Below are 25,502 nucleotides of genomic sequence, written 5' to 3' on the forward strand. Positions count from 1 at the left end.
CGGGGAAGGCAAGCAATGTATCTATTTGATTGAGGGCAGATTGTGATGGCCTGGAGGCTCGTCACAAGCGTTTCGGAAACTGCACAATTTGTTTGGTGTTCGAGGAATGCTGCTGTGAGTGTTTCAACAGGTGGCGAAGACAAGGTGAAACCACGTCCAAACTTCGTGGAGATGGGCGACCACGCCTTGTCACATACGTCAGATATTGTAAGTTGGGCAGACTGGAGAAATAGGACGGGTGGAAATAAGATCTCGCTTTAATACTGGGCAGAGTACAAGTGTCTCTGAACACACAGTGCACCGAACATTCCCAACGATGGGCCTCCGCAGCCAACGACCCATGCATGTACCAGTGTTAACCCCAAAACATTGGCAACTATTGGTACTTGAAGTTTCAGCAGTGGCGGACCATTACATGGTCTGATATATCGTGAAACCTTCTTCATCATGCCTATGGGAGGGTGTGAATCGGTCGTCTTCCAGGGGAACAACTCCTCGACACCTGTACTGTGGGAGAGAGACAATCTGGCAGCGACTCCATTTCGCTCTGGGGGACATTCACATGGGCATCCATGGTTTCAAAGGAACTCGTGCAAGGCACCATGATGGCCAAAATGTATCATACACAGGTTACAGTCCATGTACACATCATGATGATGATCATGTTTTCCAATGGCAGTGGCACTTTTCAACAAGATAATGCGCCATGTCAGAAGGCCAAAAGCGTGAAGGAGTGGTTCGAGGAACACAGTTGTGAGTTCCAATAGATGTGTGGGGTCAACAAATCGCCCAAACAGATCTCGGGTCACTGATCGTGTAGTCAGAGCCCGAGAATTTGTGGGAATTAGGAGACTGGTGTGTGCAGATGTGGTGTCAACAACTTCCAGCGACCTACCAAGGCCTCATTGCTCCCATGCCACAATGCGTTGCCGCTGTTATCCACGCCAACGGTAGACATACTGGCTATCAGGCAGGTGTCCAGAAAGTTCTAGCTGATTAGTGTATATAGTCTGAAGGAGAGTGCATTGCCCTCCACTTCCTGTAAGCTGCTGTGCAGCAGGAACTGGCAGTGCCTCACACCAGGCAGACTCGTTTTCCAATTTACTGGGTCTCTGCAGAGACACACTGGTGACCCTAATCACCTAGACAGTATATAGGCTGAGAAGAATGGGATGTACTCCAGGCCCTCCCAATAACTGTGGCAGGAAGCTGAAGGGCTTCAGGATGATAAACAGGAAAGAAGAATCAAAATATCCACGGGTGTACTGCCGGTCTATAGTGTCCAACGGGCACAATATTTCGGCAATCAAACATGTCGCCATCGCCAGGTGAACTGACGGACTGAGCTCCTGTGAACGTGCCGGCATGGACATCCGTACGCTATGGCTGCCCAGGGGGAACTGGGTTCAGTCGCGGCGGCGGCCGATTTAAATACCCTCCGCCCGCGGCGCGCTCCCTCCACCGTCCGCGCCCCGCGCCACGGTAGCGCGGTGGAACAGATTGCGACGGCGTCTGAGATGACGTCGGTGTGATGGCTCTGTCCGCCGTGGTCGTCCCAACTATGCGTTTGCTCGATTTACTCTTGATTAATCCAATCGCTGGTTCCCAAGCTTTGCTACGATTATAGCCACAGTCACGGTTTATGAGGTCGTCATTGGTGCGAATTTCGATGGCCTCTCCAACAACGCTGTCCCAGTATCTCGACGTCTGTACCAGAATTCTCGTGCGGACATACTCCATGGCGTGATTTTCCGACAAACAATGTTCAGCGACCGCCGACTTGCTCGGATACATCAGCCGAGTGTGCCTCTGGTGTTCACGGCATCGGTCCTCGACGTACGCATCGTCTGACCAATATACGACTTGCCACATTGACACGGAATCTTGTACACGCCGGCCTTCCTCAAACCGAGGTCATCTTTGGCGCTCCCCACCACTGCACGAGTTTTATTCGGAGGACAAAACACAGTTCCGACCCGGTGTTTCTTCAGAATGCGGGCGATTTTCCCCGAGAGTGCGCCTGTGTATGGAATAAATGCAGTGCCTACCTCCTCCCTCGTGACTTCATCCATCTCAACAGGTTGTGCTGCAGTGGTTGGGCGGAGAGCACGTTGGATCTGCCACTCTGAGTACCCATTTTCTCGAAACACAGTTCTCAGATGTTCCAATTCCTGGGGTAGACTCTATGTGTCAGAGATAGTGCGAGCCCTATGTACTAGTGTGTTGTCTTTCGATACACCCCATGACCTAGGGTGCTGTCAGCCCTTCTCCTAACCAAGACGTCAAGGAAAGGTAATTTACCCTCCGTTTCAGTCTCCATAGTGAATTTGATGTTGGGGTGTATGGAGTTTAGATGTGTAAGGAAGTCAAGGAGTTTATCCATACCATGTGGCCAGATGACGAACGTGTCGTCCACGTAACGTAAAAAGCAAGTAGGTTTCCATTCGGATGACGACAGGGCTTCCTCCTCGAAGTTCTCCATGTAATTCGCTACTACCGGTGAGAGTGGGCTACCCATGGCGACTCCCTCCGTTTGTTCGTAGTATTCTCCATTAAAAAGAAAATACGTGGAAGTCAAGACATGCCTAAAAAGTTCAGTGGTATTCTCGTCAAACCTCTGACCAATCAACTAGCGACTCTCGCAGGGGTACCCTCGTAAACAAGGAAACGACGTCAAAACTCACCATGACATCTGACTCATCCAACCTGAAGCTATCAAGGCGTTTAACAAAATCCACGGAATTACGGATGTGATGAGGGCATTTACCCACATAAGGACTTAATATTCCCGTCAGGTATTTGGCCAACAAATATGTAGGTGCCCTGATGTTGCTGACAATGTGGCGTAATGGTACCCCCTCTTTGTGAACCTTCGGGAGTCCATATAGTCTAGTCATCTCAGACGCCGTCGCAATCTGTTCCACCGCGCTACCGTAGCGCGTGGCGCGGACGGCGGAGGGAGCGCGCCGCGGGCGGAGGGTATTTAAATCGACCGCCGCCGCGACCGAACCCAGTTCCCCCTGAGCAGCCATAGCGTACGGATCTCCGTGCCGGCACGTTCACAGGAGCTCAGTCCGTCAGTTCACCTGATGATGGCGACATGTTTGATCGCCGAAATATTGTGCCCGTTGGACACTATAGACCGGCAGTACACCCGTGGATATTTTGATTATCAAATACGCCGGGAGAAACTCAAGAATCACAGGAAAGAAGAACTCCAGCAATGTGGAGTGCAGTGCTATATGGTTGGTAGAATGCAGAAGATCCTGCATGGATGGATGGTGGACAGTCTCAAAGAGAATGCTGTCTTCCAGTTCGTCCAAATGGTTATGTAGCACCTGAGTTTTTGATAGGAAGGCCTTTAGGTTTAGCAATGTCATGAGAGCTAACCTCTGCAGGAACACACAGGAGTACCTGATCAGATGTAAGGAAGGCTGGGTGTATGGCGCACATTCTCAAGGAGAACGCATTATCCTCCATGGCCTAGCCTTCAGGTTGTCCCAACAGTTGTGTATCACCTGGATATCAGGTAGGAAGACCTTGAGATTTAGCAATGTTATGGGAGCGATCCTAAGTTGTAGGCCTGTGCAGATGTGCACAGGAAGCCCTGGTCAGTAGGAAGCAGGATATGTACCAGGAAGTCCAGCAGTGTGTTAGGCGGTGAACAGGCTGGGCTCTTCTATGGGCATGCAGGAGGCCATGATAACAGTATGTGGATGGGTGGAGAGGGAGAGGAATTAGGTCTTCCCAACAGCTGTTCAGTAAGAAACTGATGTGCTTCAGGACGATGGCGTCAAAGAGAATGAGTTCCAGCAGTGTAAAGTGAATTATTATGTGGTCGGTGCCTTGCAGTAAAAGCTGCTCAGATGGACTGTGTACAGTATTAAGGAGAATGCGTTGCCTTTCAGACCTTCCCAGTGGATGTGTAACAGGAAGCTGAATCTCCTGTAAGAATTGGCTAGGAAGACAATGTCACAAGAGCAATCTGATGTTCTGGGTCCAGCAGGAGCATACAGGTGTCCGTGATTGCTTGGTGTGAAGGCTGACGTAAAAGGGTGTAGCACTCCAAGTCCTAAAAGTGGCTGTTTAACAGGAGACAGAAGTGGCTCTCGCTGTTCATCACATTGTGCTCCTACACAGTGGACACCTGCAGATGCACCCAGGAAACAGTGATTAGCTGGACAGTGTGCAGGCTGAAAGAGGGTATGTTTTCCCCAGCTCCTCTCATTGACTGTGCATCTCCTGTTAACACTGAATAGGGAACAATGAGCTTTAATAGCGTCATGAGAGTGATGCTATGTGTTGGATCCTAGCAGGAGCGAACAGGAACCCCTGATTGTATGGTGTGAAGGCTGATGGAAAGTCCCAGTGGCAGTGACTAGAGAGCAGAAGGACCTTTGGGCGTTCGCCAGGAACACATTAAGTCCGAGGGTGTGCCGGGTGGCAGCACTACATGCCAGACTCTTGCAGAGGCACACAGTAGACCTCGATCGGTTTGACGGTGTGTAGGGTGATGGTGAGCGCGGTGTGTTCGAGGTCCTCCCAGCGGCTGTGCGGCAGGAACCGGAAGCGTCTCAAGACGGTCGCCAGGAAGACTTTGATCTCGAGGCGCGCGTACTGGGAGCCCACGCAGTTGCGTGCGCCCAATCCGAACGGCAGGTAGCTGCAGGGGTGCTCCTCTCCGCCTCGACACTCGAGGAAGCGCGAAGGGTCGAACTTCAGCGGGTCTGGGAAGAACTGCGGCAGGCGGTGCGTGAGGAAGGGCACCATGGCCAGCATCGCGCCCTTCGGTACTAGTACCCGCCCTCTGGATAACCAGATGTCCTCCGTGACCATCCGGGGGATCAGCGGAACCACCGGGAACAGCCGCAGCGTCTCCTGTAGTATCATTCCAGGCACTGACATACAGATTGAGTATAAAGGCTTCTCCTTTCTTTAGGTGCCAACAACCCCCTACTCAAGATTCTTTAAGGAATCGAAGACCCATGTATAAAACAGCATCAGACGTCTGTTCCTTTGCAAATTGGCTGACTTGTTAAATGTATGCTATTAAGCAGGTAAAACCTTTATGCTTGAACACACAAAACAGTAATTATGTTGGTTTCATTAGTTTCGGGTTATTCACCCATGCACTAGTGAAAAAGACGATACCATTTATTTTAATTCGGTTGGTAAGCATAGACCACATACTTTCTTTAGCAGTTTACTTATTTAACCTGATCTGATCAGAGCCAACAGGCCCTGTCTTACGTCAGACCGGGGTGCTACCCATACATTACCTTTTTATTATCATAATTACCTAAGACATAAATGACAGTATGTGAGTCAATGTCAGTAAGTAACACTGACTATGAACTGCGATACTTCTACTACTATTGCTGCTGCGACTGGTAATAATAATAATCATAATGAAGTTAACCGAGACCTCATGTTCTGTTATTACCAAGCAGCAAACTTAGGAACCAACACAACTGGATACAGATCACAAGTATAAACAAAATTTATTACCAGATACCCAGAATTAAAATTTTTAACAGTACGACGACTAGCTGATCAGATCTGTGTAATAATAAAAAATAACAGGATACCCCAGTCAGAATTAGAAAACAAGAAGTACAACAAATACTGAAACAAAATAATGTGCAATCAGAAGAAGAAGAAAATACAGTAGTGGACTCAAACATCCCAGATCAAACAAACAAAGAACACTGCACATCAGTTAAACATTCAGAGGAAAACGAGATCTTAAGACAGCCACCAGAACAAGCACAAATAGAACATGAAGTGACACACATGTTAGATATAGAAGAAAAATTTCAGCTAACATATATAAAATACAAAGACGCAAATACAGGCATTAGACCATTCTTGCATAGACCACCAAATAACCCACAAATCGAAATAACAATAACAACTATCAACACAATCATATACGACAAAATAAATGAAAATACAACTATGGAAGAGTTACAACTACTGGTTTATATAGGAGCACTCAGTACACAAAATATACACACTAGGCAGAGATCAGAACAAACCAACACACAGAAAAAACCACAAAACCAGCATGGCAACACAGGCTACAGATCAGAATAGAAAAACTGAGAAAGACATCGGACAGCTAACACAATTTATAAGAAATGAAAAAGGTTAGCTAACATCTCACAACAAGAAGCGATAGAGTAGTTAGATGAATAGAAGCAGAAATTACTAGCATTGGCCAAACGACTTAGAAGATACAAAAAAAGTGAAAATAGAAGGAAACAAAACCAAACATTCAACACAAACCAAAAGAAATTTTAACAGACATTAGATAACACACACATTAAAATGGACAATTCACCAAACATAACAGACATGGAACACTTCTGGAGCACCAAATGGTCACATCCGGTACAACATTACAGGCATGCATGGCGGATACAAGCAGAAACAGACACATACAAGATTATACCACAAATTCCTGAAGCGATAATTTTGCAACATGAAGTCACTCAAGCATTCTACACACAATTGGAAAGTCCCTGGAAAAGATAAAATAGCAAATTTCTGGCTAAAGAAGATCACCTCAACACATTCACATCTAACTAAATTATTTAACAGTTATCTTGCACACCATACACATTCCCTGATACACTCACACGTGGAATAACTTATCTGAAACCTAAAGATCAAGCAGACACAGCAAACCCAGCAAAATATCGCCCCGTAACATGCCTACCAACAATATACAAAATATTAACTTGTCGTTACACATAAATTAATGACACATACAACACAGAACAAAATTATAAATGAAGAACAAAAAGGCTGTTGCAAAGGAGCACGAGGATGTAAAGAGCAACTGATAATAGATGCAGAGGTGACATATCAAGCTAAAACTAAACAAAGGTCGCTACATTACGCATACATCGAGTACCAAAAAGCTTTTGATAGTGCACTCCACTCATGGTTACCACAAATATTGGAAATATACAAAGTAGATCCTAAATTGATACAGTTCCTAAACATAGTAATGAGAAATTGGAAAACCACACTTAATATCCAAACAATTTCAAATAATATCACATCACAGCCAATACAGATTAAGCGTGGAATATACCAAGGAGACTCATTAAGTATTCTCTGGTTCTGCCTTGCTCTAAACCCACTATCCAACAAGCTAAACAATACAAATTATGGATACAATATTACTGTAACATACCCACACAAAATCACACATTTGCTATACATGGATGATCTAAAACTACTGGCAGCAACAAATCAGCAACTCAACCAATTACTAAAGATAACAGAAGTATTCAGCAATGATATAAATATGGCTTTTGGAACAGACAAACGTAAGAAATCTTGCATAGTCAAGGGAACACACACTAGACAAGACGATTACATATTGGATAACCACAGCGACTGCATAAAAGCGATGCAAAACACAGACGCCTATAAATATCTAGGATACAGACAAAAAAATAGGAATAGATAATACAAATACACTCCTGGAAATTGAAATAAGAACACCGTGAATTCATTGTCCCAGGAACGGGAAACTTTATTGACACATTCCTGGGGTCAGATACATCACATGATCACACTGACAGAACCACAGGCACATAGACACAGGCAACAGAGCATGCACAATGTCGGCACTAGTACAGTGTATATCCACCTTTCGTAGCAATGCAGGCTGCTATTCTCCCGTGGAGACGATCGTAGAGATGCTGGATGTAGTCCTGTGGAACGGCTTGCCATGCCATTTCCACCTGGCGCCTCAGTTGGACCAGCGTTCGTGTTGGATGTGCAGACCGCGTGAAACGACGCTTCATCCAGTCCCAAACATGCTCAATGGGGGAAAGATCCGGAGATCTTGCTGGCCAGGGTAGTTGACTTACACCTTCTAGAGCACGTTGGGTGGCACGGGATACATGCGGACGTGCAATGTCCTGTTGGAACAGCAAGTTCCCTTGCCGGTCTAGGAATGGTAGAACGATGGGTTCGATGACGGTTTGGATGTACCGTGCACTATTCAGTGTCCCCTCGACGACCAGACGTGTACGGCCAGTGTAGGAGATCGCTCCCCACACGATGATGCCGGGTGTTGGCCCTGTGTGCCTCGGTCGTATGCAGTCCTGGTTGTGGCGCTCACCTGCACGGCGCCAAATACGCATACGACCATCATTGGCACCAAGGCAGAAGCGACTCTCATCGCTGAAGACGACACGTCTCCATTCGTCCCTTCATTCACGCCTGTCGCGACACCACTGGAGGCGGGCTGCACGATGTTGGGGCGTGAGCGGAAGACGGCCTAACACCGTGCGGGACCGTAGCCCAGCTTTTCATGGAGACGGTTGCGAATGGTCCTCGCCGATACCCCAGGAGCAACAGTGTCCCTAATTTGCTGGGAAGTGGCGGTGCGGTCCCCTACGGCACTTCGTAGGATCCTACGGTTTTGGCGTGCATCCGTGCGTCGCTGCGGTCCGGTCCCAGGTCGACGGGCACGTGCACCTTCCGCCGACTACTGGCGACAGCATCGATGTACTGTGGAGACCTCACGCCCCACGTGTTGAGCAATTCGGCGGTACGTTCACCCGGCCTCCCGCATGCCCACTATACGCCCTCGCTCAAAGTCCGTCAACTGCACATACGGTTCACGTCCACGCTGTCGCGGCATGCTACCAGTGTTAAAGACTGCGATGGAGCTCCGTATGCCACTGCAAACTGGCTGACACTGACGGCGGTGGTGCACAAATGCTGCGCAACTAGCGCCATTCGACGGCCAACACCGCGGTTCCTGGTGTGTCCGCTATGCCGTGCGTGTGATCATTGCTTGTACAGCCCTCTCGCAGTGTCCGGAGCAAGTATGGTGGGTCTTATACACCGGTGTCAATGTGTTCTTTTTTCTGTTTCCAGGAGTGTATTAAAGAAGAAGTAAAAGAAAAATATAGACAAAGACTGACAAAAATACTGAAAACAGAATTGACAGCAAGAAACAAACAAAAACTATAAATACTTATGCTATACCAATATTGACCTGCTCATTTTGAGTTGTGAAATGGTGTAATACAGACCTAGAAGTACTCAATGGACTTACACGATCACAACGCCTCAAATATAGAATACATCACATACATTCAGCAACAGAAAGATTCACATTAAGCAGAAAGGAAGTGGGAAGGGGATTTATCGACATAAAAGACCAACATTATGGACAGGTTGACAATTTAAGAAAATTCTTTCTAGAACGAGCAGAAACTAGCAAAATACACAAAGCAGTCACTCATATAAATACATCGGCTACACCATTGAAATTTCATAACCACTTCTACAACACTTTAGATCACATAACATCAACAGATACGAAGAAAGTAAATTGGAAAAATAAAACAGTACATGGGTAGCACCTGTATCATCTAACACAGCCACACATCGATCAAGACGCATCCAACACATGGCTAAGAAAAGGCAATATATACAGTGAGACGAAAGGATTCATGATTGCAATACAGGATCAAACAATAAACACCAGAAATTATAGCAATCATATTTTTAAAGATCCCAATACCACAACAGATAAACGCAGACTTTGCAAACAAGAAATAGAAACAGTAGATCACATCACAAGCGGATTACAACACTAGCAAATACAGAATACCCCAGAAGACATGACAATGTAGTAAAAATAACACATCAACAACTTGCCATACACCACAAATTAATAAAACAACACGTTCCCACATACAAGTATGCACCACAAAATGTACTGCAGAATGATGAATACAAATTATACTGGAACAGAACCATTATAACAGATAAAGAAACACCACATAACAAACCTGACATCATACTCACCAATAAAAAGAAGAAATTAACACAACTAATCGAAATATCCATACCCAATACAACAAATATACAGAAGAAAACAGGAGAAAAAATTGAAAAATACATCCAACTGGCTGAGGAAGTCAAAAACATGTGGCATCAGGGTAAAGTTGACATTATACCAATTGTACTGTCAACTACAGGCGTCACACCACACAATATCTACCAGTACATCAACGCAATACAGCTACATTAAAACGTATAAATACAATCTTTAATTATTGATACATGTTCAATTACCCGAAAGTTCCTAAATGCAAAGTAACATATACCGTACAGTTAAAAGGAAGTCACGCTTGATCAAGGTCCACGTCACTTTCCGTTTTTAACGAGACATAACGTCTGAGAAAGGAAAGAAAAATGACTATAGTACTAATAATAATAGTGGAACATACAAAAAGAATTACACAGATGTTTTCTGATACACTGAGTTCTGAGGAAAGGAAATTTAAGAAGACTGCATCAGAAAAGTGTAAAGAGAAATGAGGAAGATGTGTTTGGAAACAAGTATGTACAGGAATAACGAGTGCGTACAGGGAGAATGGCTGCCATTATTGTTGCTCCAGGAAATATGCCATTAACTGTATTCTGAAGCTAGATATGTTATTCTGTTCTCTAAGATAACGCAGGAAGTTATTCGGTAGAGTCATATGAGAATTACCTTCCAACAGACTTTTTCTAATTCCGTAACTATTTATAAAAACGATATTGACACCTATTTACATTTCTTTGGAAATGTAGTTCCTCTCCTAAACTACGCTTCGTACAGTGATAAAATACTGTAGATATCATCAGTGGTGTATGTAGGTACTTCCTTCAAACTGGATACCGCTTTGAGTTAATAACAAAGAAATAATACACTGAAATATAATGCTTAATGCATTTTTAATTATTGTATGTAAGTAACATATAAATACACAGCAACATAATTAAACAGAATTACTCACATACAATAATCAAAAAGAAAAAAGATTTTAGGTCAGACTAGCGACAAGGTTGTGTTGGCAACACTACGAAACGCAAACCACTACATATACTTAGAAGTGTAAAAAACTAACAGAAAAAAGTGGCGTGGGAAAAAGTGTGGTGTGAAAAACAAAAGAAATGGGTAGTGCTGAGAAACAATTAAAAACTAGACAACAACTACCACTGTCTACAGAAGAAAAAGATCAACCATGGACTATCAGACGGCATTTCCCGATGTTTACGTAAGTACAAACCAACATACTGTTAACGAACTGTTTTTCGATCTTAAAGCAAATCAAAATGTAAATAACTTAATTACATATTACTGATGATGCTTTACCTCAATAAAGCGAAACGTGCCTGGTGAAAAGGAAACGGATTTTTGTAGTTGCAACGACAGATCACAAATACCCTAGAACTTAATGGAATGGCTTGATAATTAATAACATAAATTAGGTCTTAATGCTTAAGCATTGGTTTGGCACATGGAACTAAACCTCCTGGGCCATTGAAATAACTCTTGGAAGCATCTGTCACATGTTGAGAGGCACTTGTTGATCAAGTGAACATTCTATGACCTATCGAAAATTGGTTTGCCTTACTGCGTTCGTTGAAAGACGTCTGCATTTCTGATGTTGATAAGCTTCCTTCTCGGTCACTACATATGTGAACAGATGCATTTCACAATCTTGTCAGCTTTTACAGCAATGGTTTCTATGGGTTTTGTCAATGTTTTCCATTTAGATGTCATAACACGAAATGCACATTCAAAGGTCGTCCTGAGTCTTGAAAGACAATAATTATACATTTTCTACTCATCTGAAAGCTTCATAAGGTACGGTTTCAGTGGGTGGGCATCATTACCCAGTAAAACAAAAGGCGTGTCAGCTGCACTCCCTGGAAAGCCGACAGTCAGTTGCAAAGTTTTATCGTAGTTTCCAAGGAACCTGTACAGACTGGAAGCAGGAAAAGGGCCTCCGTCGCTTTGCTTTCCATATCCGCCAACGTCGTGATCTGTGACAGCTTGCAAAATAATAGAGAAATGTTTTGTAGTTATAGTACATAGTTCCACTCCTAGTAGGGCACTTAATCACAATGTACTTTCCATCTTTACTGCCCACTGCATTTGGAAAATTCTGTCTTTTTTTGTAGCCATTTTCAATTTCCGTCCATTTTTTACCGTCTGGTATTGCTAGGTGCTAGGCAGCAAGCTTCTCCCAAACAACGCTGATAATCTGGCTGACTATCTGTCCTACAGTTGCGTCGTGCAATCTGAACTGTTCTTGAATGGGGCGAAATGTCTGGAATGGATGAAAATACGAATCAGAAGATACAAACGACCGTCGTAGCATCTGTACCCAAGAAGAAAGTTCCAATGACCAAGTAAACATGAAAAGTATTAATTTCAGCGGAAACAATAAAAAGCAAAAAACTGTCATGGGACAGGAAACAGTGGAATTGGAAGAGCGAAAAGTACAGCTTCTGGCAAAGCTTTGAAACCAAGCGACACGATCAAAGTGGTGATGGCGATTACCACTACTTAATGAGTCTTTTGCCATCCATAAGAAAACTGAACAAAATGCAAAAAATCGGCTGTAAGATGGACGTTCTTGGTGCAGCTGCCAAAAACGTGAATGAAAACGTAAACAAAAAGCAAAACTTTCAAAATAACAATTCTACACTCCTGGAAATTGAAATAAGAACACCGTGAATTCATTGTCCCAGGAAGGGGAAACTATATTGACACATTCCTGGGGTCAGATACATCACATGATCACACTGACAGAACCACAGACACATAGACACAGGCAACAGAACATGCACAATGTCGGCACTAGTACAGTGTATATCCACCTTTCGCAGCAATCCAGGCTGCTATTCTCCCGTGGAGACATTCGTAGAGATGCTGGATGTAGTCCTGTGGAACGGATTGCCATGCCATTTCCACCTGGAGCCTCAGTTGGACCAGCGTTCGTGCTGGACGTGCAAACCGCGTGAGACGACGCTTCATCCAGTCCCAAACATGCTCAATGGGGGACAGATCCGGAGACCTTGCTGGCCAGGGTAGTTGACTTACACTTTCTAGAGCACGTTGGGTGGCACGGGATACATGCGGACGTGCATTGTCCTGTTGGAACAGCAAGTTCCCTTGCCGGTCTAGGAATGGTAGAACGATGGGTTCGATGACGGTTTGAATGTAACGTGCACTATTCAGTGTCCCCTCGATGATCACCAGAGGTGTACGGCCAGTGTAGGAGATCGCTCCCCACACCATGATACCGGGTGTTGGCCCTGTGTGCCTCGGTCGTATGCAGTCCTGATTGTGGCGCTCACCTGCACGGCGCCAAACACGCATACGACCATCATTGGCACCAAGGCAGAAGCGACTCTCATCACTGAAGACGACACGTCTCCGTTCGTCCCTCCATTCACGCCTGTCCCGACACCACTGGAGGCGGGCTGCACGATGTTGGGGCGTGAGCGGAAGACGGCATAACGGTGTGCGGGACTGTAGCCCAGCTTCATGGAGACGGTTGCGAATTGTCCTCGCCGATACCCCAGGAGCAACAGTGTCCCTAATTTGCTGGGAAGCGGCAGTGCGGTCCCCTGCGGCACTGCGTAGGATCCTACGGTCTTGGCGTGCATCCGTGCGTCGCTGCGGTCCGGTCCCAAGTCGACGGGCACGTGCACCTACCGCCGACCACTGGCGACAACATCGATGAACTGTGGAGACCTCACGCCCCACGTGTTGAGCAATTCGGCGGTACGTCCACCCGGCCTCCCGCATGCCCACTATACGACCTCGCTCAAAGTCCGTCAATTGCACATACGGTTCACGTCCACGCTATCGCGGCATGCTACCAGTGTTAAAGAGTGCGATGGAGCTCCGTATGCCACGGCAAACTGGCTGACACTAACGGCGGCGGTGCACAAATGCTGCGCAGCTAGCGCCATTCGACGGCCAACACCGCGGTTCCTGGTGTGTCCGCTGTGCCGTGCGTGTGATCATTGCTTGTACAGCCCTCTCGCAGTGTCCAGAGCAAGTATGGTGGGTCTGACACACCGGTGTCAATGTGTTCTTTTTTCCATTTCCAGGAGTGTACATCACCAGCACAAGACTACGGTTCAAATGGCTCTGAGCACTATGGGACTTAACATCTGAGGTCATCAGTCCCCTAGACCTTAGAACTACTTGAACCTAACTAACCTAAGGACATCACACACGTCCATGACCGAGGCGAGGCAGGGTTCGAGCCTGCGACCGTATCGGTAGAGTATTTCCAGACTGAAGCGCCTAGAACCGCACTGCCACACCGGCCGGCCAAGACTACGGAGCAGTCACTGGAGGTAGTTCCAGAAAGTGGAAATACTGAAGAAACAGGGATCACTGCCATATTGTCAGCAGCGAATGCAGATGAACTGTTGGTGCTACACAATTGTCATTTTGTATGCAGCCACGGCGATTGCACCCACTTGCTTGGCCGACAGTGGAACAAGGCTGACCGCCAGAACGGGGACCCATTAACCACTGCCCTGGCATACCCACGGCCCTTTTCGGTGACTACAAAGGAATCTCGGACTTGCTTGCTGCTCTGGAAAAGTTCTATAGCTGCCCCTAATGCAATGGTCACGCCCAGCGTCCAAACATCTGTGTCTATAGTCGAGTTTAATACTACTACTGCTACTCAAGTAATGCAAGTACTGTGAGATCAATCAGTCGTTTACCCTGACCCTAATAGTCCATCAGATTAATATGAACCAGGAAAAATTTAGATGCACCAAAGGCAAATGAAATTGTATGATAACCATCAAAATAAAATGAAAGGGGAGGTGCTTGAATGGTATTACCATGGCAGTGGCCCCCCTGGAAGGCACCGCCGTCTTTCAGAAAATGATCGTTTTGGAGGTCCAAGTGCTACACAGTGTGGAGGCGCAATGTGGGATGGGCGTGGTTACCTCCTGATCTTTGAATGAGGTTGGCTCACCGGTCAACGTAACTGTGTCGCTGTACTCTTTCCCCATGAGCGTCTTTTCAGGGGTGCACTCGGCCCTGACTTCATTTTTTATAGGTGATAACACCATATCGAACAGCGCAGGTGGAAGTTCTCTTCGAAGTAGATGATATTTGGGGATGGACTGGCCTGCCCGTTCCGTCGACTGAAACCCATCAAGCACATGTAGTGTGCTTTGGGGGATTATACTGCATGACACCCACACGCGTCAGCGACCATTCAGCAGCTGTCAGTACAGCTGGGGGAGAAGTGGAACCGCCTGCCATTGGAACTCCTTGCAGAGGCAACGGAAAAATCATGTGAAGTTCAGAAGAACGCGAAATCCCGAAGATTGGCTAAGATATACAGACGCGCGAAATTTGGCACGGACTTCAACGCGAGATGCCTTTAATAGGTTCCACAACGAAACATTGTCTTGAAATTTAGTAGAAAATCCGAAGAAATTCTGGTCGTATGTAAAGTACACAAGCGGCAAGACGCAGTCAATACCTTCGCTGCGCAGTGCCGATGGTACTGTTACCGACGACTGTGCCGCTAAAGCGGAGTTACTGAACGCAGTTTTCCAAACTTCCTTCACCAGGGAAGACGAATGGAATATTCCAGAATTTGAAACACGAACAACTGCTAGCATGAGTTTCTTAGAAGTAGATACCTTAGGGGTTGCGAAGCAACTCAAATCTCTTGATACGGGCAAGTCTTCAGGTCCAGATTGTATACCGATTAGGTTCCTTTCAGATTACGCTGATACAATAGCTTCCTACTTAGCACTCATATACAACCGCTCGCTCACCGATAGCTCTGTACCTACAGATTGGTAAATTGCGCAGGTCGCACCAGTGTTCAAGAAGGGTAGTAGGAGTGATCCATCGAACTACATACCTATATCACTTACGTCGGTTTGCAGTACGGTTTTGGAGCATGTACTGTATTCAAACATTATGAATCACCTCGAAGGGAACGATCTATTGATACGTAATCAGCTTGGTTTCAGAAAACATTGCTCTTGTGCAACGCAGCTAGCTCTTTATTCCCACGAAGTAATGGCCGCTATCGACAGGGGATCTCAAGTTGATTCCGTATTTCTAGATTTCCGGAAAGCTTTTGACACCGTTCCTCACAAGCGACTTCTAATCAAGCTGCGGGCCTATAGGGTATCGTCTCATTTGTGCGACTGGATCGTGATTTCCTGTCAAGAAGGTCGCAGTTCGTAGTAATGGCAAACCATCGAGTAAAACTGAAGTGATATCAGGTGTTCCCCAGGGAAGCGTCCTGGGACCTCTACTGTTCCTGATCTATATAAATGACCTGGGTGACAATCTGAGCTGTTCTCTTAGGTTGTTCGCAGATGATGCTGTAATTTACCATCTAGTAAGGTCATCCGAAAACCAGTATCAGTTGCAAAGCTATTTAGAAAAGATTGCTGTATGGTGTGTCAGGTGGCAGTTGACGCTAAATAACGAAAAGTGTGAGGTGATCCACATCAGTTCGAAAATAAATCCGTTGGAATTCGATTACTCGATAAATAGTACAATTCTCAGGGCTGTCAATTCAACTAAGTACCTGGGTGTTAAAATTACGAACAACTTCAGTTGGAAAAACCACATAGATAATACTGTGGGGAAGACGAGCCAAAGGTTGCGTTCATTGGCAGGACAGAAGATGCAACAAGTCCACAGCTTACACTACACTCGTTCGTCCTCTGTTAGAATATTGCTGCGCGGTGTGGGATCCTTACTAGGTGTGATTGACGGAGGACATCGAAAGGGTGCAAAAAAGGGCAGCTCGTTTTGTATTATCACGTAATAGGGGAGAGAGTGTGGCAGATATGATACGCGAGTTGGGATGGAAGTCATTAAAGCAAAGACGTTTTTCGTCGTGGCGAGATCTGTTTACGAAATTTCAGTCACCAACTTTCTCTTCCGAATGCCAAAATATTTTGTTGAGCCCAACCTACATAGGTAGGAATGATCATCAAAATAAAATAAGAGAAATCAGAGCTCGAACAGAAAGGTTTTAGGTATTGGTTTTTCCCGCGCGCTGTTCGGGAGTGGAATGGTAGCGAGATAGTATGATTGTGGTTCGATGAACCCTCTGACAAGCACTTAAATGTGAATTGCAGAGTAGTCATGTAGATGTAGATGTAGACGAACGGTGGTCCACACATGGAACTTAGTGTGCACCTCTAGATGCACGACTTGTGACCTCAGAGGTCGATTAGTGAGTAGCGGCTCACCTTGATTATGCTCTCCAAGACCCTGAGGCTGGCCAGCTCTGCGAGGCTGGGAGCACGCAGGTAGTCGTCGCCCTCGCCGAAGACGTCCTTCAGCTCCCGGTGGGCCGCGTCCTGCCAGTCTGGGTGGAGCGCCAGCACCGCCAGCACGTAGCCCATGCACACAGCCGTGGTGTCGGTGGCGGTCAGTGCCATTGTCACCAGCTGCAAAAGTGTCACAGTTACATTAGCTTCGAGTCACTATTCACTGCGCACAATGACCACAATTAATACTCATGGGAATTGAAAATACAGTCTCCAGCACCATACCAAAAAAATGGTTCAAATGGCTCTGAGCACTATGGGACTCAACTGCTGTGGTCATCAGTCCCCTAGAACTTAGAACTACTTAAACCTAACTAACCTAAGGACATCACACACATCCACGCCCGAGGCAGGATTCGAACCTGCGACTGTAGCAGTCGCACGGTTCCGGACTGCGCGCCTAGAACCGCGAGACCACCGCGGCCGGCTAGCACCATTCCAAAGCTACTCACGAATGAGGAGAGGCAAATTGTTAAAACTACTGTACAAGGAATGATAGCACATCAAAAAATTTTGCTTATATGGCGTTTGTAGTATAGTGCATTTGAATACAAGATTAAAGTTGCAAGTGAGTTGTGGACATAACGGTGCGACATGTAGCGCGCAGAACTGCCAATTCTGGCAACAACAGTGGCGCTGAATGACATTTTCACTCTGCAGCGGAGTGTGCGCCGCTATGAAACTTCCTGGCACATGAAAACTGTGTTCCGGACGGAGACTCGAACTCGGGACCTTTGCCTTTCGCGGGCAAGTGCTCTACTGACTGAGCTACCCAAGCACGACTCACGACGCGTCCTCACAGCTTTATACTTCTGCCAGTACCTCGTCTCCTAGAATCCAAACATTACAGAAGCTCTTCTGCGAACCTTGCAGAACCAGCACTCATGAAAGAAAGGATATTGCGGAAACATGGCTTAGCCACAGCCTTGGGGATGTTTCCAGAATGAGATTTTCTCTCTGCAGCGGAGTGTGCGCTGATATGAAACTTCCTGGCAGGTTAAAACTGTGTGCCGGACTGAGACTCGAACTCGGGACCTTTGCCTTTCGCGGGCAAGTGCCCTACCAACAGCTACCCAAGCACGACTCACGACGCGTCCTCAGGACGGTAGGAGACGAGGCAGTGGCGGAAGTAAAGCTGTGAGGACGGGTCGTGAGTCGAGTTTGGGTAGCTCAGTCGGTAGAGCACTTGCCCGCGAAAGGTTCCGAGTTCGAGTCTCGGTCTGGCACACAGTTTTAATCTGCCAGGAAGTTTTCACAACAATGGCCCTAACTGGGCTTGTTATCGAGTCGAAGTAGTCTCGTGGGTCCACCACTTTCTGTCGCCTGCCTTCCTATTGTCCTCACAGCAAAGGGGATAGTGTCGTGGCATAAACCCCTGATCACCAGTCTCTGCACTGATATCCTGGCTTAAATTCCAAACCTCTCCACAGAGTCTTATAAACTGAGAACTTCAGACACTGGTGATGTGAACTGTCCATCGAATGAGGGCATTAAGCTCACGGGGGGACTGTACGAACTTTCCCTTACCGATTTGATTTATTCTGACCGGATGTGCAGCGCACAACTAGGACGTCAACATATGCAAACAGGATGACGCAACTCCCAACCGTTTTCATGAGATTCTGATTTGAAAATTTTAGGCCTCCTTATACGTGGAGTTTCACAACTTATGTTGCTCACTTCCAGACGTTGTAGAGGGCCTTAGTAAATCGAGTCTTCCATAGGAACCAATGTCCAGAAACAGTTCGTTTCTATGTCACATGGAAAATAACATGTACAGATTTCACTCCTCTTTACTGTGATGTTATAACAGCTGTTCGATATGACAACCACCAAGTTCGATGCACACAGTGTGAGCCGTGCTCACTCCGAACAATGCGTTCCTTGAACTTGGCCGGCCAGAGTGGCCGAGCAGTTCTAGGCGCTACAGTCTGAAGCCGCACGACTGCTACGGTCACAGGTTCGAATCCTGCCTCGGGCATGGAGTGTGTGATATCCTTAGGTTAGTTAGGTTTAAGTAGCTCTAAGTTCTAGGGGACTGATGATCCCAGATGTCAAGTCCCATAGTGCTCAGAGCCATTTTGAACCTTGATCTCGGCTGTCTATCTGTGTTTGGTTTCCCGTCGTTGTTGCGCTTATGGTGTGGTTCTTCCTCCTTCTACGTGTGCCAGCAGCGATGTGTATCGATATTTGCACCGTGTACCATCTTTGGTCTTGTGCATATAGTTTCCGGCCAGGGGTGTGCGGGCAGTCGGTCGGTTGGTGAGGATCAGGGAGGATATCTCCGTGTGCTTCAGTCGGCTGGGTCCACTGGCGGTCCCTGCGCAGTGTCGGAGCGTGTGTGGAGCTGTCCGATCGCTACGAACTTCGTGGCCCACCGACCCAGGACGTCAAAGTTGAGTGGTGTCTTAAGTACTCAAGCCTCGTCCGTTCATGTTGTGTCGTTCTTTTCGGTGGTTCGCTGTTCGGGAGCTTTTCCTGTGAGCAACACTGTTTGTAGTGGTGAAATCGAACCGCCGTGCGGTATAATTAACTATATTGGTTGACTGCAATTCAAGTGCACCAGCGGAATTTTCTGCATTGTGGCCATAAGTGTGCTGGTGACCTGCCCTGGTCAATGACGGAAATTTCAAGTGTACCAGCTGAATTTTCTACCTTGAGGCCTTTATTTTTTATGTACCGATTGGTGGCTAGCTAGTCGTTTGGTCGGTCGGTCCGTGACTGTCTCTTGGTTGGTTGTTTACCGACTGATCAAGTATAGTTGGGTCCACTAGCTCTCACACCTAAGCAAACGTGAATGTCTCGAGGGCAGCCGCCCCCCCCCCCCCCCCCCCCTCGCTGGAGGCGTCTCAGTGCCGTTGTCTAAACTGTCCTTTTCATGGGTGTTTAATGGTCTGTTGGATAATGTATTATAGCCAATGCTAAAAAAAAAATTTTTTTTATTCAGTTCTATGTAAATCAATTTATGTAAATCAACTGTGGACCTTCAGCTACTTAAAACCTTATTCTTAAATTTAGTTATTGTCGTTGCGTTGCTTTTCCATTTAGTGTTCGCTCTGCCATTGAGAACTTAAAGGCTAAGGTATTTTTTGAATCTTTGGAAGATCAACTGTGGGCCTTCAGCCGCTTAAAGCCTTATTCTCAAAATTTCCCCTTAATCGAAAACGTTTCTGCCTTCTGCCTTAAAAGATTATGGTAATACATTTCAAAATTTTCAAATTTAATTGTGGCCTTCACCTGTTTGTATTGCACCTTGTATATGTTTGTTCTAACCACTTTTGCCTTGAGGCTTTCCGCCTAGCTGTGATATATATGTTTTCATTATTTTTTAGCAATTTTAACTGCATGTCTTAAGTCAGTTGACATTTATCTGGTTGCTTTTTAAGATTTATTGTTTGGAGGCCTTCAGCCGTGAAAGAATTTGGTTTTGAAACTCGTAGTTGTAAAGGTTCGGCTATGTCCCGTTTTGGTTTAAAGGTGTTATTAAATTAGAATAAATTACAATTTTAAAAGTGAAACTGACCGACAGCTGATTTGGACCTTTCCACAATCCTGTTCTGCCCAGCGGGTTTTTATTTGCGCGGTAAGTTCGCATAAACTCCGTCCAACATGCGTGGTGTAAGGTTCATCACTTCATCCGCAGCCACGATCTGTGGAACCAGAACCAGATCCTCCTTTGACTGGACAGGGGTCTCGTAGAGAAGACTCTTCCTGTGGCTCCACAATAAAAACTCCGAAGGGGTTAAATCTGGGGACCGCGTTTGTTGAGCACTTGATCCACCTCGACTGATCCGCCTGTCCCCGTAAACTGCGTTCACGTGACTACAAAATGAGTTGTCACGTCATCAGGATGGGACCACAATTACTGCCGAATGTCCAGTGGCGCATCTTTCAGAAACTCCGCCATCACTTGTTGCAGGCATATCAAATACCTGACACAGTCAGTTTGGGAGCAAGGATGAACGGCTGAGTCACACGACCATCCCGGATACGAGCAAGTACCCGAATACTGGTGCAGAAGGTATGCTGAAATCTTCGAGTACAAATGGCTTTGGAGTTTTCTTCAGCCCGGATGTGGTTCTTTTGAGCGTTCAAAACACTCTCCATGTTTAAATACGCTTCGTCCGTGAACAAGATTCGCCTTGGAATCTGAGGAAAATCCACGCAATGGTGTAGAAACCAGGAACAGAAATTGACAAATGACATAAAATCCGCCGGGAGCAAAGCGTGTGCCTTCTGAGGCTGTATGGGTCGTCCGTGCAGAACACACCAGACAGACGAGTGAGACACATCCAAGTCACGTGCAGTAGCTCGGATCCTCGTCGATGGGTTACCTTTACGAAGCACCCCCTCTTGCAGTATGACAGTGTGTTGCCATCTTGGAACACCCCAGTTTGCTCTATTCCCACTTTCGCTCAGCCATTGTTCCACTCTGGTAAACATGCGATGTGATGGAATCACACGATTTGGAAAGTACGCGTGGCACAGACGTTGACATTCTCTTCCAGTACTACAAGCTTCACCATAAATGAACGACATATCGGTGTGTAGATGTATGTATGTGTGTATTGAACCAGGGACCTAGAAACTACAGGAAGACTTCGTCCCGCCATAGCCCTCAGTGGTTCACAGCCCCACAAGAGGCTACAGTAGTCCACCCACCCCACCGCCGCCCCACACCGAACCCAGGGTTATTGTGCGGTTCGGCCCCCAGTGGACACCCCCCACCTCAGGAACGTCTCATACAACAGTTAACCCCAAGTGGTAGAGTAATTATGGTGTATGCATACGTGGAGACAGTGTCTACGCAACAGTCGCCGACATAGCGTAACTGAGGTGGAATAAGGGGAAACAGCCTGCATTCGCCGAGGCAGATGGAAAACCGCCTTAAAAACCATCCACAGGCTAGCCGGCACACCGGAGCTCAACTCTAATCCGCCGGGCAGATTCGTGCCAGGGACAGCCACGCCGCCGCGCGGGATTAGCCGAGAGGTCAGGGGCGCTGCGGTCATGGACTGTGCGGCTGGTCTCGGCGGAGGTTCGAATCCTCCCTCGGGCATGAATGTGTTTGTTCTTAGGATAATTTAGGTTAAGTAGTGTGTAAGCTTAGGGACTGATGATCTTAGCAGTTAAGTCCCATAAGGTTTCACACACATTTGAACATTTTTTTTTTTTATTTTGGAATAGGCACTCCTTCCCGCTTGGAAAGCAGCGCTTTAGGCTTGGGGCTGGCCGAGCGGGAACATATCGTTGTATTCTGCAAACGTGTACTCAGGCATCCTGTCACTACAGTACTACTGTAGTCACTGTGATGTGAACTGACGCATCATCAGGAACATGAACGCAAGGCAGATGGAAATTGAGGACATTATGTGACATCGCATCATCGTACCATTTGTGAATGTGGGTAGTCCACCATAACAGGCGAATTGCTTAAGAAACATCTAGCGCGCGACTGGGTAGCTGTTTCTCTCCTTGTAATATAGAGACGAAACATTTCCGGACACGGGTTCCTATGTACAACGTTCTAACATTCTGCGTGGTGTCTGTTTGTTCTACATCGTGTCTCCTTACCACTTTCGCGCAACGACGCCCTGAGAGTGTTTTTTTAGGGAATTGACTAGTTTGAACCTGGGTCTGGCTGCTGGTAAGGAGAAGCCAGACCACACATGAGATGTAGAATTCAGAAGAGTTCAGTGAGACTAGCGATGATATAACTAAATACTTAATGATTTCAGCGTCAGCTCCACTGCACTCCCTGTAAAATAATCTTAATACTAACTAAATGTAGTGAAGGGGTTCAAGGCTTTCCTATTTTTAGTTAGCTGGTAAAATAACGCCAAAACAGAAAACTATCAAAATGTTCTACAGCGACCCTCAATTATCTTTAATTACTTATCAAACTTGTCGAAATTACAGTGGCTGATGTGGCTTCTCAATAACTATATAACAGAAAAATCATCGCGTTTCAGATTTTTACTTCAAGTGGCAAATGTGAACATCATGAGCTTTAATTGACGATCGACACTAGTATTACGCAAAAAGGGGGGTGTAACATATGAGACTTCTGCAGTTCTGAGTGAAGCTTTATGCGCTGTTATGCGGCATCGCGTGCGTTCATTACGTTGTCGGTGTTCGTCAGGTGGCGGCGGGCTGCACACCTCCGCTCACCTCGCCATCTCGCAAGCAACTCTCTCCTTACTACAATTTACCAAAGTTGGTTTAAAAAAAAAACTATCTGGCTGTGTTTTCATCTGACCAATCAGGGTCTCAATGTTAACCTTAAGCTCCGCCTACAAAAATTCTGTCTATCCAATGAGAATGTTATACTTTTCGTGGTGGGGCAATGTTTTTACAGTTTGCAACGTAACAGAGAAGCGAAAAGTCTCATGCTAAAACTTGCAGCTTGGGTTGTCCTAGTGGTTAGCTGGATACGTGGGTGTCCAGTCCGTCCCTTATCGTAGGGCCTTCTAGCTTAACACAGTTCTGCTCTCGGCTTCTGTTCTCGTTTCTCCCCTCGGAACTGCGTCTGTCTCACGGTGGGAAGGTACGACATGCATTTAGGCATTCTTGTGTTCGTCTATGGTATTCCATTTGCTCACTCGTTACTCGTATCACTTTGGTTAATTTAATGTCACGATTTATTCGGAGCTATGTGACATACTACTGGATTTGCTTATCACGTCAGGGTTTTCATGGAAGGTGTTGGATTTGCCTGACACCTTACAATGTGATCTACTAAGTCCCCTCTATAACCTCTAAAAGTTCGTAACATTAACTGCGAAACGCCCTGTAACAATTGTATGGTTCCCAGCCCCTCATCAGTTCGCAGCCGAGCGAGATAAACGTTAGCTTTGTAGTTGCCTTACACAACTGTTTTAAGCTGGCCTTCTGTGTGAATAGAAGGTGGAAGGGGGAGAAAGAAAAGGAAAGGGAAGGGGTTAACAAGTATCAGCAGCATCGGGACATTACATGGACTGCTCACTAGGTGGGTGTGGTAACCACTGTGTCATTAGGGACGCAGCACTCAACAGATCTGCCTGGAAATCTCGGCACGCCCCACTGCCGACCCATACTCCCACCGAGTGCCACATACCCGCAAAACCTGTCCATATCTTCCATGCTCGCTACTCTAAGGTTCTCGTGAGAGGTCGTACATCGACACCGAAGGAGATGGACCCATTGCCCATCCACGTGAACGAGTTACCTGAATGCGAAGTGTGTCGGTTTAGTTTACAGGGTAGATTTCTCCCAATTTTCGGGTGTTCACATTGATAACAACTTTAACTGGAAGAAGCATGTTACTGAGCTTCTCAAAGTATTAAGTTCAGCTTCTTTACCTTCTCACATAATCGCTAGTCTTGGTGATAAACAGATAAGCCTCCTAACGTACTTCACGTATTTCCACTCAATGATGAGTTATGGAATAGTTTTCTGGGGTAACTCACCATTTAGACGTAAAGTACTGATTGCACAAAAGAGAGCAGTGAAAGTAATTAGTGGTGTTCACCCAAGGACGTCATGTAGGCACCTATTCAAGGAGTTAGGTATTTTAACTGCACGACCAGAGTACATATATTCGCTAGTGAAATTTGTTATAAATAATCCATCTCAATTCGCGAAGAACAGTGATGTTCATACGTATGCCACTAGAGGGAAGAATGACCTTCCCTATCGGTTATTGAAGCTGTCGGTTGCTCAAAAAGGAGTACATTATTCAGCAACAAAAATCTTTGATCATTTGCCCAACAACATAAAGTGTCTGGCTGGTAGCAGATCAAGTTTTAAATGTAACTTAAGATCATTTCTTTTGGACAACTCCTTCTATTCCATGGTCGAGTTTCTGTTTCAGAACTGGGTGTGTGTGCATATATTTCTTGTAATCTGACTTGTTCTACATCATATCGATACAATAATTGTAAAAAATGATCTATGGAGCTTGACATAACTAAACTAAATTCAACTAAGCCAGAAGTCTTCAGGTCTCCTGTGACCGATCCAGCGCTGAGGAAGGAAGTTATCCAAAACTCCTCATACACCACAGAGCCAATGGGGCGCAGCTCCATCCTGCTGGAAAATGAAGGCCTGGGAATCTTCCATAGCTTGAGAGAACAGCCATTTTTTCAACATGTCCAGGTGTGTGACTCCCGATACAGTTCTTTCCACAAGGAGAAATGGTCCATAAACGTTTGTACGGGATACGCCACAGAACACATTGATCTTGGTTGAGTCTCTTTGGTGTTGCAATGGTAAATGTGGATTTTCCAAACCGTATATGCAAACATTGTCTCTGTTAGCTTTTCCACCAGGGTGGAACGCCGCTTCATCGCTAA

The 25,502-nt window shown here is 46.1% G+C and overlaps 1 protein-coding gene across 1 annotated transcript in view; it reads right to left on the bottom strand.

The window, feature by feature from the left end:
- Positions 1-4,449: 4,449 nt before the first annotated feature.
- The window catches only part of LOC126291456 (cytochrome P450 4C1-like), an 87,700-nt gene continuing 66,647 nt past the window's right edge, over positions 4,450-25,502 (bottom strand). Inside the window, exons 5-6 of the mRNA XM_049984969.1 lie at positions 17,089-17,289; positions 4,450-4,878 (exon numbers count right to left, since the gene is read on the bottom strand). Of these exons, the coding sequence (XP_049840926.1) occupies positions 4,450-4,878; positions 17,089-17,289 (630 nt within the window). The remainder of the gene's footprint in view (positions 4,879-17,088; positions 17,290-25,502) is intronic.

Source organism: Schistocerca gregaria, chromosome 9 (genome assembly GCF_023897955.1).
Source record: "Schistocerca gregaria isolate iqSchGreg1 chromosome 9, iqSchGreg1.2, whole genome shotgun sequence".
Lineage (NCBI taxonomy): Eukaryota > Metazoa > Arthropoda > Insecta > Orthoptera > Acrididae > Schistocerca > Schistocerca gregaria.